Here is a 17,055-nt window from a genome sequence, read left to right on the forward strand (position 1 = left end):
CTTGGGGAATTTGGAGTCTGGTGGGGATGGGGTTTAGGGAGGGGGCAGTGACCGCTAGAGAACAGTGTCCCATAGGGATGACCAGGGGTACAAGAATCAGAGAAGGAAGGAGCACCTGGCATGTTTTGTGAGGAGGAGACTTCCTAGAACAGGTGACATCTAAGCTAAGACTTAACATGAATGGGAAAGGGAGAGAATTTCCCAGGTAGAAGGAACATGTATCAGTAGAAGGCTTGCAGGTAAGAAAACATGGATGTGATTGGTTACGTCTGGGGCAGAGAACTGGACGTGAGGGTTGGGACATACAAGGCCAGAGACGTGGTTGAAGAAAATGACGTTAAACCTGTTTTGGTCTGTCACCTGTACCCGGTGAAAGCTCTGATCTCTGAGAGCCCTGCCTTGTCTTTCCAGGAACCCTGGAGCCACACTGGTCAGGGCTGCTGTGGACAGCCATGCTCATATCTCTGGCCATTGTCATTGCCCTCCCCAAGCCCCACGGCATCCGGGCCTTAATCGCTTCCACAATTCTCCGGTTGATATTTTCGGTCGGATTACAACCCACGTTGTTTCTTCTGGGAGCTTTCAACGTAAGTATGAATACCTTCATCGCCACTTTTTTGTTTACATACAAGTAGGAATGCCTTCCATCCTCCCCAGAATCTTGGCCTGTGCTTCCGGTGCAGAAAAATATTATCTGGGTCAACTGTTAAAATAGCAGAAGCAAAGGAGAGCTGCAGGTGGCCGTCTCCCTCTTCCCCTTGTCACAAGATGGTGAACCTCTTAACGTACTCTCTGGGCACCGACAGTCTCATTTTCAGGGAATATTCCTCTCAGAATTAGGCAGACAAAGGGAGAGAAGTTGAGATCTGGGTTAGTTTTGCCAATCAGGTCAAAGGTGTGCTAGGACAAGAGATTTTAGCCAGTTAAGTCAAATGACGGAATAACACAGCACCCACTTCTGGTGAGGACCTCAGAGAAGCAAGAGGAACTGTTGACAGAGATGGAGCAGGTGGAGAGGTAAGAAGAGAATCAAGGAGAGTTACCTCAAAGTAGTGACATTTGGAAATGCTCTTTCACCGCTGTGGATGGGCAGATGCCAGCTGCCTCTGCAGAATTCCTAGGAAATGGACGCAGCTGATATGAAGCCATAAATTGGAGAGGTTTCCTGCTGAAAAAGAGGAACGAACTGGGACATGTGGGGATCTAAAACTGCCTTCCAGAGGGTTCTGCCCTGAGTGTATAAGGAAGCTGAGGTCACTGTTCAGAAATGGAAGTGATACTGCAAAAAAGGTGAATCCAGTAATTGAGGGCAATCATAAATGTCCCCCAGTGGCTGTTCAGATGGCAGAGGCAGCAAGGGCGCTAGGGGAGAACGGGGACAGGGCTGAAGTTTTGTCTTAAAGAATGGAGACAGTGGGGCCAGGAAGCAGGGGTTGAGCAGAGCATCTTCCCCACGGGCCACAGCAGCGAGGGGAGCCCGGGCCTGCTCGGGAGATGGCCGCCCGTTGCGCTTCGCCTCCTCTGTGCCTCACGTACTGACATGTAGGGCCTGATCCTGTACGGGGAACCTGGGCCCTGCATTTCAGGAAGACGCACTGGGGCTTCATCCTCCAGGGCAGCATGTTCTAAGTTGATAAATCTTAGGTGAAAAGAGCGTTCCTTGGTCAAATCCATGTGCGAAATGCTGGGTTAAGCAACATGAAAGGTTTTTCACGGCAGCATTTCTGAGACTTTAACATGCTGATACGGGTTATGAATCTGGAAGAAAGGGACACCAGGTATTTGTGTTTCCCGAACTTATTTGCCCACATTTTTGGTAAAGTATCACTTGGAATTAGTGTTGTATAGAATACAGGTTGGGAAATTCTATTCCCAATAGTGGGAAATGATTCAGGGTTTTTGAGCAATTCAGTGGTTGAGAAAATTCCCTTGGTAGTGGCATGAATGTACACGGATTTGTGCAGGGGGTTGGGGGACCACTTAGGGCCTCTAGCAGGGCTTTCAATTACGTGTGACGAGCCTGCGTCTTGGTCATAACGGAGAAGAAGGAAGGTACAGATGTCAGAGCTTCGGGGGGAACAGTGACACGTGGTGGGTGTTGGGTCTGAACCTTAAGCCTGAAATTAGTGCCGGGCTTGGTCTGGGTCCTTTTCTCCAGGCAAAGAAGGTATCACTGTCTTGACTGGGTGATGAAGGAGGCAAGTATAACTCCAAATTTTTAGTCACGGGGGGCTGGGAGAAGAATGATGCCTCCAGCTAAAATGAAGTCACGCAAGACCTGGTTTTCGGGGTGAAAATAGACGAAAACTGTTGGCTCACTGGGCTCGAGGTAACAAGACAGGCTATTAATGTTGGGCCTCATGTTTGGAAATCGGCCATGACCAGAGTGACAGAGCCACATCAGCATTGAAGCAGGAAATACAGGCTTCACCTGCAGTGAGAGGAAGCTTTTTAAGAAAGAAATACTGGAGAAACAAATAAATAAAAGGAAAAAACACTCAGTATTTCAGAGGTTGTCTTCTGCGAGTTAATTCTTTTGTTTCTCTGGCCTTTGGTCATTCCATAGTTTTCTCTTTAACATAAGTCAGTTGGTGTTTGGATAATTAATGACCATTCATAATACCATTAGCTCGGGGGCATGGGGGGGGGGGAAGCTGAAACAGTAAACAATTACTCAGAGGGGATAACAAAAGAGGAATGTCATATGCAGCCATGGGAGAAGGAATAGCGGCTGTGGACACACAGCGAAGGAATGTTGGAGATCTAAGAGCTGGGGAAGCAGCCCAGGGTGGTATCCTGGCAGCCACGTGCAGGGACGGTGGTGAGAAGGGTGCTGCAGGAGCTGGGGTTGGGTGCTAGGAGTGGACAGGGCAAGACGGCCGTGTGTGCCCTGGAGAATCCCTGGGGACGTGGGGAGAGCCGCTGCAGTAGAGAGCTGGGACCAAAAGCCACATCTGACACTAACCAAAGTGGGGTCCGTAGGAAGTGGGGACAGCAGACTAAGACCATGAATAGGAAACAGTTGCTGGTGAAGCGACAGAGAAAACGGGGGCAGAAGTTAAAGGGGAGAGTGGACTCAGGTGAAGTGGACTGCTCTGTTAATACCGCAGGTGCCTGGGCTTGTGTGAGGTCCTGGAATGTCGAGCAGAGCGTGGCCATTTTTTTTTTTTCTCTCTGAAACCCCAGCAACACAGTTCTTTCAGAACGAATGATGCTTTCTCACCCTAAAAAAGATCCTACACTGGCAAAAGTTAGAATAGTAGAGGAAAACGACCTGGTGGATTGAAAGGTTAGCCTGTCTGAGAAAGCCGAACCTTCTCCCTGGGTGTCGGCTTCCCCCCTTATCTGATTGCCGAGAAGCTCGCTTGCACTGACCCCCCAGATTAACTGGCACTGCTTCCGCAGCACCTGTGGCCAGGCTAGCTCGGGTAGCAGGAGACGGTTTTACCAAGTGCAGCCGAAGCGCACTCTCTCCACCTTTCTCCTGATTCAGGTTTTTCTGGCAGCGTGTTGCTATAGGCAGACTTCAGGCATGGGGTTTCTCTCAGAGGTGGGACTCTGTTATACAGTAGGTCAGCCTTCAGTTGCAGGGGTCAGAAAACCTAATCCACGCTCATAGAAGCAAAGGAGAAAATGTGACTGAGAATCCTAGCGCCTGGCTTCAGGTGTAGCTGCATTCAGGAGGCTGGACAGTAGCGTCAGGGCTCAGTTCCTCTCTTTTGGTTCTGCGCTGGTGGTACCCTTGGGCTCCATGGTAATGCAGGATGGATGCCAGCAGCCTCAGAGGTCACTTTCTGTCAGGTCCAAGGTCAGGGGTAAAGAACAAAGTTGTCTTACGCTGCAGTCCCAGGAAGGATCTCAGTGGGTGTCATTGACTCCATTTGGTCACGTGCCTATCCGTGAACCAGTCGTTGCCAGGGGATTGCCATAATTCCGACCGGCCAGGATGGAGCCCCACCCAGACCTCAAGGACCGATACATGGGAAGGGATGGATCCCCAGAGGAAAAACAGAAGTTACTCCCAACCCAAGAAGGGCCAAGCGTTGGTACTTTACGAGGTCCCAGTGTGGCTCCTTCTGGGGGATCAGACTAGTCTTCTTGGAGAGTTGGGGGGATCTGATAGTATAGGTTGGGAGGGAGACTTCCTTTATTCTTCATACTCTTTTATGCTATTGGGAAAAAATGCTATTACTTTTACCATGTATATATGACTATTTCAATGAAATATGAGTTTATGAAAAGGAAGAAATGGGGAAAATCACATTTCTCTGCTTATTAATAAGGTTACATACTTTTCATATATCGTTTTTTAACTTTTTATTGAGATGTAATTGACATATAATATTAGTTTTAGGTGTACGACATTTTGATTTGATATGTATATCAATTACAAAATGAATACCACAATAAGTTTAACTTTCATCACCAAAAAAAGTTTTAAAAAAAGTTATTCCCAGAAAGGGGGGCAGGGGAATAGAACTCATCCTGAAGTCACTTACTTTCCCCTGCCCACCCCAAGAGAATTCTCACTTTCCCTGTAAGATTAGGAGCCATGGATGACAAGAACTGGCTGCTCCTCATTAAATTGCAACCCTCTAATGCGAAGCATGTAACAAAGTTAGAAACACTTTTAATCATGCTGATCACAGGGTTCGTGGATTGAGGTGACTTCTGTGTTTGACTAACTCATGGAAGGATGTTAGAAATGATTCATATCTCATCTTGAAAATCATAATTTCAGTATGTGTTAATTTTGTTTTTGTCACTTACAAATGCCACTTGATTAGTGTTGCCCATGAAGTTTTTTGACTGTCACGTTAACTTGCAATATGCCTGAAAAGCAAAGTAATGAAATGACTTTGATCCGCAGAACAGTTCTCCGCGCTTTCGGTGGGCCCTGGGTGCAAAAGGAAGCTTTTGTTTGGGCACAGGCGCCGAGAGACGCCTGGGGGCAAACTGCCCTCGGCTCTTGTGAAGAGTCTGGAGTTCGGCACGTGGTCCGTGCTTATCTGACTGTTGCTCTCATTGTTGTCAGGTCTGCAATAAAATCATCTTTCTGATGAGCTTTGTGGGCAACTGTGGAACATTCACCAGAGGCTACCGAGCCATGGTTCTGGATGTTGAGTTCCTTTATCATTTGCTGTATCTGCTGATCTGCGCCATGGGGCTCTTCGTCCATGAATTCTTCTACAGTTTGCTGGTGAGTTGCTGGTGTTGAAAGATTTTACATGTGGGCAACTAGGAGAGCATCCTCTGTCCTTCCTCCCCTCACGGACCCCTCTTTTTCGTGGTGACTGGTGTGCCTGGTCTACGAGGTCATAGCCCGCCCTGTACGCAGCGTTTGGGGCATCTGGAGAGGAAAGCTACCCAGGGAGCAAGTCAGCTATCAGGAGCCTAGGAGGTGCGCGATCACAGTGCGTGATCATGATGATAGATGATGCCCGCCATCTGGGTCAGGAGACGTTGCCTCCATGTGCACCTTTGTCTGTCTTATTTCTTGGCCTCAGCCAGCGCTTACAAGGAGAATGTTTTTGCGACTATCACCTTCTGACAGTTCTCATGGGATCCATTTTCCAGTGAAAACATGTAGTGCCAGTAAGAGCGGGAGGTATTTTCAAAGACCCAAGACCCATGGCAATGAGCTTGATAGATTTATTGATCCAGGAGACCTTTTTAGCAGAAGTTGTGTTCCAGTTTGAGCCGAGTGGTTAAATGTCTTGATTTTCCATTATTTTCCCCCTGAGCAGGTTTTTAAATGACAGACCTCTATCTGCTTATTCTCCTGTCATTACAGGGAATCTTGACCTGTAGGGTTGTAGATAAAAAACCACTTCATGGTACCTATGTTAAATGACAGGAAGCATAAAATTGACCTTTCTGCGAGCGAAACCATCCATAAAGGGAATACAGGAAGTATTAGAATGTGTCTGATGATAAAAAATGATCAAGGGCTTCCCTGGTGGCGCAGTGGTTGAGAGTCCGCCTGCCGATGCAGGGGACACAGGTTCGTGCCCCGGTCCGGGAAGATCCCACGTGCCGCGGAGCGGCTGGGCCCGTGAGCCATGGCCGCTGGGCCTGTGCGTCTGGAGCCTGTGCTCCGCAATGGGAGAGGCCACAACAGTGAGAGGCCCGCGTACCGCAAAAAAAAAAAAAAAAAAATGATCAAGGCCTAAGTGTTGACTTAAGACGAGGGACTTGGGAATACCCTGGCAGTCCAGTGGTTAGGACTGTGCGCTTTCATTGCCAAGGGTGCAGGTCCGATCCCTGGTTGGGGAACTAAGATCCTGCAATCCGCGTGGTGCAGCCAAAAAAAAGAAACGACGAGGGATCTACTTGCAAAAAGCAGAGCAAGGAAGGCACTTCCAGGAGTTGCCGTCCATGTGGTCTCCAGGCTGGTGACTTAACTGCTCTGTGCCTCAGTTTCCCCATCTACGAAATGGGGAGAACCGTCCATTTCCTGGCAGGGCCATCATAGGGATTTTCTGCTACTTCACGTGTCAGGGTCTGAGAACAGCACCGCCACAGAAATGCTGAGCGATGGCCGGCTGTCATTACCGTCTCTGTCATCCCGTCTCCCCTCTCCCAGCCATACACCATAGAGGATGCACCGTTTAGGCCTCCAGGATTAGCTCCTTCCATTAGTGGTGGATGTTGGCAGACTGAGGGATATAGATACGGATTCCTTTCCCTCATTTTAAAATAGGTCTGGCCGTACTTTGAGGTTTTAGGCAAAGAGGTCTCTGGATACACTTGTGATGGCCATTACGTGCCCAATTTTGGTCGCTCTCTATCAGAGATCTTTAGAGCTCTGTGTATATTTCTAAGCCTTTTTGTCTCATGCAATGACACCCCTGGGTGGGGTTCCTGTTTGTGAGTCTGGGAGGCCCAAGTCCGGAACCTGACAAATTCCTGTCCTCTCTCAGTGGGGAGGCAGAGTTGAATCGGGGTCTCTCCCACCCCTGCTGAGGGGTCTCTCCCACCCCTGCTGAGGGGTCTCTCCCACGAGGTAGGGGAGTCCCCTTCAGACAGTGCCATCTCGCCCTGGCAGAAAATGACTTTTCCAACCATCTATATCCCGTTGGCTCTGTTTCTTTTTCTGTTCATAAGATTCTTTTCTTTTGGTCACTGGCAGTGCCAGCCAGTGCCAGAACTAGACGCGGTGGGTGTCATGGTGAGACGAGGCAGTGTCGTCCCAGCCCTCACGGGCCTCATAGTGTAGAAAAGAACAGTTACTGTCACTTACTGACTGTTCCCTGTGTGCTCTTTCTGTCCTCTCTCACGACCGCCTTTGAGGCGGACGAACTCTGCAAATCACCACTGGCCAGGTGGAGCCTGGTGAGGCAGGTCACCTGCCCGGAGTCGCACCGCAAGTCAGGGGCAGAGACCACGACAGTGACGCAGCTCCGTTGACTCCCGGGTCTAAGTGCTTAAGCACAGCCCTGAGCTGCCTTTCATTTGAGCCTGTGAAAAAGTCCCTGCTTCGGTGAAACCGGTATTTCACATTGCAGTCTGCATGCCTGCCTTCCCGTCCCTCACCTGTCACAGAAGGATCAGAGGGGCTCCGAGCTGCTGGTGATGCTACCTCGGCTCAGTGCACTTTGAGAAAGACTGACCAGGGTCAAATGAGACTGGGGTTGGACGCTTCTCGTAGGTGCTTCTGCAGGGTTTCTAAGTCACTTTCTGTGACTTCAAGTGATGCGTTCCTTTTGGTGTCAAAAGCAGTATTTAACATGTCTGTTGGGAACCACAGACAAAATAGTGAAACCGTTCACATTATTCCATAAATGAGGAAAGCCTGTGACAGGAAGGAATTGAAGAGAGACCTCTAGCAGGGAAAACCCACACGTCACGTGAAAACTCTACACCAGCAGGGCGGAAAGGCAGAGTGGGCGACTGTGGCCTAATTGAAGTTCACCCTGAGACTGGCTGAACCTGGTCCCAAGCCTGCATTCAAGTTGTGTCCTTAGCAAACTATTAACATCCCAAGATGAAAGTGTACAAAGTTCCTTAGCAGGCGGGTAAGAAAGGGAGAAATTCACATGGTCAGTAAACGTGGAAGTGTTCTAATGTCAAACAGTGACATATTGATTAAAACACGAGCGTGATCCCGTGTTGTACCTGTAATGTTGGGAAAGGTTCAGAAGCACGATCATGCCCACTTCTAGTGAGAGTGAGCTAAAATGGGCCTCGTTCTCTAACAGTGGTAAGGATAAATTGGTGCAGCCTTTCCGGAAAGCAGTGGAGTGAATCTTGTGTGTTATGTTTGACCCAACAGTTCCATTTCTGGAAACTTGCCAAAAAGAAACAACTGGACAGGTATATATTCAGGCACGTGCAGAGGTGTTCATCACAGCATTACTTTTAATGATATATAATTGAAAACATCTTGACTGTTTAAAAAAGGAAAAGATATTGATTGAGTAGACTGTGGTTTTTCCATACACTGGAATACTAGGTGATCATTTTTTTTTTGAAACTGACATAAGGTTTATTATTTTTTTCCTCAGAAAACATTATAACAGAAACAAAGCTTAAAAACATAATGAAGTAAAACTTTCCTTAACAAAGATCCATGGACATAAAATGAAAAAGCTCTCAGAAATCCAAATAGATCTAATTGTTCTTTTTATTAAATATAGACACAGGTGGCAGCTATATTGCCCAAATTCAAGAGACTATAAATACCTCAGGACCATATTCAAATAATCTCTAATCTAAAATGAGTGAGAGTACCAGAAGGAAGAGAGAAAAGGTATTATCCAAAAAATCAGACCACTGCTTTTTTTTTTTTTTTTGCGGTACGCGGACCTCTCACTGTTGTGGCCTCTCCCGTTGCGGAGCACAGGCTCCGGACACGCAGGCTCAGCAGCCATGGCTCACGGGCCCAGCCGCTCCGCAGCATGTGGGATCCTCCCAGACCAGGGCACGAACCCGTGTGCCCTGCATCGGCAGGCGGACTCTCAACCACTGCGCCACCAGGGAAGCCCACTGCTTATTTTTAACCAGAGCTGTGATGATAGTTATTGACTTAGATTTGAAAAAATATCTATTTTGATCACACCCTCACAGAGATTCTGAGTTCGTCAATCAGGCTATCATCCAGGCAGGTACTTTAACTAGGTGATCTTTTTGACATGAAAATGTTCATGATTCTTTTTACCAAGCAAGCGGACTATATGCCAGCTTACGGTATAATATTTATGTAAAAATATGTATGCATACGTTACACTTTTTTCAATTATGTAGTAAGGTCAGAAGGAAAGAATTTGTTGAGTAAATGTCTATAGATATTGGGGTTATTAGTGATTTTTGTTTTTTCTTTGTGCTTTTTTGTGTTTTCACCATTGCACTTGTCTAATTTTCTAATTAGAAGAAAGTTTTTCCTTATCAAGTGATACATGTCCATTGTTTTAAAATCAGAAATGATAGATAAATGAAAAGGAAAAAGTTACTTGTCATTTCAGTGATTTGGGGGCTGTATAATGTCTACAGTTCTTAGCCCCAGAAAACAAGTGGCGTTTGTTGTCTGAAGTTGCTCTTACTTGCTGCTTCATGGTGAGTTGCTGGAAAATATTTAACCAACATTAACAGCAACATGAGCCTTTGTACTCTTATATCGAATAAACGCCTCTTCCTTGCTTCCTTTTAAGTGTCCTCCTTTACCCGGTGCCCTTCACACTGGTCTCAGGACACAGACTGGCCTGATGGAGGCAGAGGGGCTAATTGAGCAGAAAATGAACTCAGACGTAAAATTCTAAGTTGGAAGGGACTCGGAGATGAGCTAGTTCAGTCCACTGATTTTACCAGTGCAGAAACTGAGGTCCAGAGAGGTCTCATGGCCCGATCAACAGCTTACAACGAATTAAAAGCAGAGTCAGGATTCACACCCTTGTCCCCTGACTCACTTGGCTGTGCACAGTCATTCCCCAAAGCCACGGTGGAAGCAGGACCTTCAGGACAGGATCAGATGTCCACACAGAGGCCATATTAAAGCTAGCCCCCACCCAGGTCCAGAATAACACCATGCATCTCTTCTCTCATGGCTCTCCGCCAACCCTCCAGCCAAATATCTGAGATTGTAGTTCCTAGAAAACCAGCTACTGGTCTCCCATACCTCTAAGTACTTCCAGGGGGCCTCCATTTCTCATGAAGCCAAGCTCTTGCAAAGCGCAGGCCCCTTGGACAGAGGGCGCACCAAGATGGTGAACCCGCGGTGAACCGCAGGGGGTCTCTGCCCCGACCAGGGCCATGGGAAGGGTTTAGGCTTCCTGGCGTGTTACCACCGCCAGCGTCCCTGCTGTGTACTATCTGTGTGACCTTGGCCCAGTCTCTTCATCCCTGCTGTGTACTATCTGTGTGACCTTGGCCCAGTGTCTTCGTCAGGAATTTAATGATAATTACCATCGATTGTGGACTTACTCGGCACATAAGTATGACTGTATGCTAAGCACTATATATACATCGTCTATTTATTCTTTACAATAAGTCTCTCTCCTCCGGTCTGCAAATGATGAAACTGAGGCTCTGAGAGGAAGGGGGTAGTGCCTGGTCCTGGTGGTAGCAAGCGGTTGAGCTGAGGTTTGAACCTTTGTCCGCTCCAGAGTCCCTGCTCCCTGGCCTGGCCCATTGCAGGTCAGCCAGCCCCGTATCCAGAGTGGCTGGCCCTTAATAGAAGCTCAGTGAATAATCCCTAAATGAATACCAGGCCCCTCATCCCTTTCCTCCCTTGTCCTCTGCAGCTCACTGGCACAGCCTGTATCTTCTCTATTCCCAAGACCTCTAAGCGACATGTAAACAACTTGAAATTGCTGTTGTTTCCCACCCTCCTTTTTTATATTTGTTTTTCCTTATTTTTACCATCTCGGTTTTCACTGTAAAGACAGGCAAGGGTAACACGTTAAGGGTATAATGCTTTTGAGTTTCCGGAAGGGTAAATTGTTTATAAATCATTATAAAGTTGTCATTAGGGGATACTGATGTCCATCTAATATAGAGGCTTCTTAAAATGGTCCCATTGTTGTCCTTTCATTTGTTTTTAAAGCTTTTTGACTTAGTGTACAGAGAAGAGACTCTGCTTAATGTCATTAAAAGCGTCACTCGCAATGGACGGTCCATCATCTTGACGGCGGTCCTGGCTTTGATCCTGGTTTACCTGTTCTCAATAGTGGGCTACCTTTTCTTCAAGGATGACTTCATCTTGGAAGTAGATAGGCTGCCCAATGAAACCATTCTTCCAGGTGGGTTTGGGATCTTCTGAGCTTTTTTAATGTTAAAAGAGTATTTCCTGATTACAACTGAACTAAAAATGATGACTTTGGCAGTGTAGGTATCTCCCTAACACTCAGAGTGTGAACTGAATACAGGGCTTAGTTTTCACTTCATTCAAAGGGCGGTATGATGTGTCAGTGCGAAGTGTGAGTGTCCAGATGCTACGTTGAATTTATTTACTAAAGTCCTATTTTAAACTAGTACAACATTTTCATAAAACAGTTTGACCATGTATATTGAAAGTATAGGAGTATGCATCCCTCTGGCTTGGTAAATCTACCCCTAGGAATTTATCCTTTAAAAAAAAAAATGTAGAAACAGATGTGTACGGAAGTATGTTCATTGCAGTGTGAAACTGGAAGCGATCTCAACGTAAGGGAGTGTTTCATTAGAGTGTGGTTCATCCATGGTGTGGTGACACCTGCAGATATGGTATGTCTTTATAAACCTTCATGGAAGAGTACCCAGGATATGGTAGGAAATTGCAGAAGAATAACTACAATAGGGTCTGTGTAGATTTTTATTTTTAATTAAAAAGCTCATATATGTCTTATAAAATATGGAAGAATATACCCCCAAACTGCAGTCAGTGGCTGTCTCTGGGGCATTTTTTTTTTTTTTAAAACAATGTGCACGTTTTACAGTGAGCCTATATGATTTTCATTTATAGAAAAAACAGAAGAGATTTCCTCTTTTGAGAGAGAGAGATACATATTCTTGAGTGATACCCAAGTGCCTTTTCCCTCAATTAAAATACTTGACACTAGTAAGTGAAATATTACTGGTTTTTCATCTGGTAGCCAGGCGCCCTGAGTCCAAGGAACAAACTAGAATTGTAACTAAGCCAGGCAGCCTTTTTCTCCCTCCCAAATGCTGCATTCTTGGCATGTAACTCCAGCCTCCAAGTTGACACTAAAAATGGCATTCACTGCCAACCATCTTAGGGTTCTGAACTAAACTGATCTGGGTCTCAGATTTCCACTCCCGCTTCTCATGCAGACTTGGTATAAATCTTGCTGGAGTCTGTATGTTCAGTAGTGTTTGTCGAAGAGTTTCAGCTGTTTGTCTTCAAAGTTGGAGAGGTGCTATTTAAGTGCGATATTTCTAGTAAGCTTACAGGAATTGACATTTCTGGCTTTTTTCCCATACAGATCACCAAATGAAAGTGTAAATTGCATCTCTGCTTTGAATTTATATGCAGGCTTGTCGGGTGTTATTTATGTAAAGAATTGTTTAATCAGCCGTGAGTTGGGGACTTCAAACATTTTAACCATATGTTGCCAGATTGTTCATCATAAAATTTCCTTCTCTCTCCAGAAGCCAGTGAGAGTTTGGCAAGCGAGTTCCTGTACTCTGACGTGTGTAGGGTGGAGACTGGGGAGAACTGCTCCTCTCCGGCACCCAAAGAAGGTAGGACCTCGCAGCGTTACCATGTTAGTGCCAGGCTCCCCCCAGAGGCTTAGATGGTGCACATGACATTGGAAGCAGATGAAAGCAGACTCACTGCTCAGAAGTAAGGCCAGTAGCAAAGAGGAAGGGCTGGGAGAGAGGAGGGGGATGAAGCGAGGGAAAGAAGGCTATGTGGGAAGAAAATAGCTGCTTCATTGATTCAGCCAGTATTTACTGAGTGCCCACTATTTGCCAGGGACTGTGTTGTACTCTAAGATATAATAAACTATAGTGGCAGGGTCGGGGCCGGGGGAGAGGGAGGTGGGCAAAGAGGTGACTACTAGAGAGGATGCTAAGTGCTGAGAATAAGGATGGAATATAGAAGATAGGCACCCAGCCTAGTACTGGAGTAAGAGTATCACCCAGGAGGTCACAGCTGAACGAAAACAGTAGAATCTTGGGCGAAGGAGGAGGGGTCGGTATTCCTGTTGGAGGGAACAGCGTGCCTGAAGGCCTGGACGTAGAATACGGCATGTTTAGGGAGATAACGATCACGAGGAAGGAGAGCCGGAGGAAGTGAAGCCAGAGAGGTCAACAGAGGGCCAGATCATGAAGGGTCTTACATGTCAGGCTCAGGGGGTCAAAGCTTACTTAAAGGATGATCCAGGTTGTTGAGAGGGGAGTGATATGATGAGATAGGTGTTTTAGCAAGACCATTACCGGGGGCGGTCAGCAAGTTCTTCCTCCAAAAACCAGTAAGAATGGACAGTTTCCAGTTTAAGGCGATTCATTCAGCGGACCAACTGTAAAAATGTTGCTGGACTTAGCCCTACAGCATCCCCGGTGAGGAACCTGGGCCCTGAGCTGAGAGAAGAGATGCTTATCACTCAGCGTCCTGTCAGCGCCTGTTCGGAGCTGACACTGTAGTTTAAAATCTGAAAACGATAGGGAATATTTTAGATTTAATAGAGGGCAGGGCAATTCTGGGCTTGAGAAATTAGCAAGTTTTAGTGATGAAAACAGTGATGAAAAAGAAAGCCTTGGATGCTCGATTCCTTTCTTTTATTCTTTCTGGCTCCTGTCTGTCCGCTGGTGAGGTGGCATTCGGGAATCATGATGTCCAAATCCCGGTATCTCTTTTCACTCACGTTTCAAATCTCTCCTGACTTGCCCTGTTCGCAGAGCGGGTCCCTGCAGAAGAGACGGAGCAAGATAAAGAGCACACGTGCGAGACGCTGCTGATGTGCATCGTCACAGTGCTGAGTCACGGGCTGCGGAGCGGGGGCGGAGTGGGAGATGTGCTCAGGAAGCCGTCCAAAGAGGTAGCTGCGCCCCAGGGGAAGGAAGAGCAGGGGGGCGGGGTGGGTGGTGAGAGCACCACGCAGTGGGCTCCAGTGTAAACCGAAGACACACAGGCAGGGCTGGGAGCGGTGGTGAGGAGACGTGCGTGCAGAGCCAGCTGCTTTCCTCTCTGGTCACCGTCGAGTTGCAGCCCTGGGAGGAAGCCCCAGTGCGGAGGGGGGCAGCTTCTGCTCTCCCCTCTGTGTATTTAAGCGATTCCTTCCTTCGGGGGCCAGGTCTGGCCTGCATGAACACATTCGTAAACCCCTTAGATCCCAGGAAGCTGCTCTCGGGCACGTGCCACGTGACACTTGGAGAACTCACAGTATACACAGCGGGTGTGAAAAGAGCTGCATTTGTGGCTCTTACACTTTGACACCCAATGTAACGTGCCGAACGAAGCACACGGCGCTGCTGGGGTTTGGGGTGGGCCAGGAGGGCTGGGACGTCTGACTTGGAGGCATCCGGTCCCCTCCTTCTGCCCTGAGCTCTGCAGACCCGAGTGCTGGGGACAGGGGGTAACCCGCTGACAGAGGTGCCTCTGTTCCAGGAGCCCCTCTTTGCTGCTCGAGTGATCTATGACCTCTTGTTCTTCTTCATGGTCATCATCATTGTCCTCAATCTGATTTTCGGGGTCATCATTGACACCTTTGCCGATCTGAGGAGCGAAAAGCAGAAGAAAGAAGAGATCTTAAAGACCACGTGCTTTATCTGCGGTGAGTGGTGGCAGCCTGGCTTGTGCCGAGGGGCTGGGGGAGCCCAGACTCTCCGTGGGAAGGGCCGCTGCCGTTCTCCAGCGTCCCTGCCCTTGGCACTGAGCGGCCCCTGATCTGTTCTGCTGGGGAGCGTCTGGAGTGCCCATGGACTTAGTGCAGCACTTGGCGGTCGGTTTTAAGCAATAAGCTTGGGCTCGCAGAAGCATCATCATACACCATTTGAAATGTATGTGTCTCAGGGTCTCATGGTTGTTGGGCTGCCAGAGCATCTCGTGTTCCCATTCTAAGTAACCAGAATGGAGATCCTGCCTCCACCTCCAGCCTGTGGATGGCTTTACTGCAGATGGTAACAGGTTTTAAGTGGAAATAGAGTCCTCTAAGAGCATACAGTGCAAATGTTCAGAGCTTGGGCTTGGGAGTCAGACCTGGTTTCTGATTAAACCTCTGCCACTTAGCTGTGTAACCATGGTATAGTCACTTCACTTCTCTGAACCTTTATTGTTCATCTGTAAAATGGGTACAATAATATGTACTTCTCTGCCTTATCTTGGGACTTAGGAGAGCTAGTTTATGAAACACGCCTAGCATAGCGCGTGCACTGTGTAGGCACTTAATGATGAGTAGTAAACTGCTACATAAGGGAGGTACATGGGGTGCCAGAGATATCATTTTCTGTATAACTACAAGGAAATACATGTAAATGCAGATTCATCATGTAGGAATCTGGGAGCTGAGTAGTCATTTCAAGATTGTTCATAATGTAGTTACTAAATACATAAATTTCCTACTGGTGCGTCTACTCAAAGAATGATCATTTTTCCATTTAAAAACTTAAGAGCTTAGATTTTTGTCCCCTTAAAACCATTTAAAACTTCTCCTTTTGACAGAATTCCAGTTACAGAAGTCATAAGAATAGTACAGAGAATTTCTATATACTCTTTCCTCCAGTTTGTCACATGTTAAAGTTTTCCTTCATTTTCTATATTCACACACACACTATTTTTCTGAACAGTTTGAGAGTGGCTGGCACAATGCCCCTTTATCCCTATTTTAATACTATATATTTCCTAAAGATAGGACCCTTCTCTTATATATACGCAATATAATTATCAAAATTGGGAAGTTAACAAGGATGTAATACTCTTACTTAATCTACAGATCCTAGTCAGAGTTCACACTTTATGCCTATAATGTCCTTTATAGCAAATGATAGTCCCAGGTCATGTGTTGAATTCAGTCCATTGACATTTTTGAAGAATATAAAAGTTAGTTATCTTGTAGAATGTCCCTTGGTTTGGGATTTTCTGATGTTTCCTCATGGTAAGATTGAGATTATGCATTTTTTTATAGGAACATCAAAGAAATGCTGTATTCTCCTCAGTGCCTCATATCAGGAGGTACATGCTGCCAGTTCATCTTATAACTGGTTGTATTAACTCTGATCCCTTGGTTAAGCTGGTAATTGCCCTGTTTCTCCACTGAAGTTAGTTTTCTGCTCTTTGTAATTGAGAACCATTATATGAGGAGATACTTTGAGGCAACGTAAATATCCCATTATTTCTCAAATTAAATGCTAACGCACCAGTTTTTGCATCCAGTTTTTTCCTGAGTCTGTGATTGTGATGTTTGCCAAATGATGATCTTCTTCCTTTACTGTTTTTTCTACATTTGTTAATTGGTTTTTTACTTTAAGAAATAACTTTCTCTTTTCCCTGTGTATATTTGTACTTTTGTATTTGTAACACAATGGATTTGTGTGTTTTTAGTTAATTCGATGGGTTGTATAACCCTTTACTGTCATAATTTATTCTGATGCTCAGATTGCCCCAGATTTTGAGAGCCCCTTCAAAGCAGGCTTCTGTGTTTTTGCCACGTCACCATCATTTATTATGGACTTTCTTACTTTTTTAGCACCATGAGGTATTCTAGATGCAAGCTCACCTTGCATCTTCCCTGACCCAGCCCTGGTATCAGCCATTTCTCCAAAGAGCTCTGGTTCTGTTTAGTGGAGACTGGTATTTAGAAGCCAAGATCTGGTGACTGGGTGTGCTCATTCCTCTTGGTGTGTCACTGCTCCCAGGGCTAATTAGGGTACAAATCTAGAGGATACATGTATCCACAGAGTTCTCTATCTATTTCATAAACACATGAAAAAGGATGAGTTCACACCCATACCTCTAATTCCAATTCAACAATCAGAGTTTATTCTGTCTCTCTCCCTTTCTATCTTTGTGCTCCCTTCTTTGACAGTTAGATATCTGACTCCCAGCATCACCATATATTTATTTATTTGCTCAATCTAAGAATACACAGAAGCTGTTTTCAGAATTGCTCACCTATA

The 17,055-nt window shown here is 46.4% G+C and overlaps 1 protein-coding gene across 8 annotated transcripts in view; it reads left to right on the forward strand.

Annotated features, from left to right (window-relative positions):
* ITPR1 (inositol 1,4,5-trisphosphate receptor type 1) overlaps positions 1-17,055 on the forward strand; it is a 319,623-nt gene that overhangs the window by 275,868 nt on the left and 26,700 nt on the right. For all 8 annotated transcript variants that reach the window (XM_067755266.1, XM_067755267.1, XM_067755270.1 and 5 more), the window contains 6 exons: positions 412-587; positions 5,036-5,200; positions 11,042-11,237; positions 12,586-12,678; positions 13,840-13,979; positions 14,549-14,714. In XM_067755266.1, the coding sequence (XP_067611367.1) occupies positions 412-587; positions 5,036-5,200; positions 11,042-11,237; positions 12,586-12,678; positions 13,840-13,979; positions 14,549-14,714 (936 nt within the window). The remainder of the gene's footprint in view (positions 1-411; positions 588-5,035; positions 5,201-11,041; positions 11,238-12,585; positions 12,679-13,839; positions 13,980-14,548; positions 14,715-17,055) is intronic.

Source organism: Pseudorca crassidens, chromosome 10, assembly GCF_039906515.1.
Source record: "Pseudorca crassidens isolate mPseCra1 chromosome 10, mPseCra1.hap1, whole genome shotgun sequence".
Classification (NCBI taxonomy): domain Eukaryota; kingdom Metazoa; phylum Chordata; class Mammalia; order Artiodactyla; family Delphinidae; genus Pseudorca; species Pseudorca crassidens.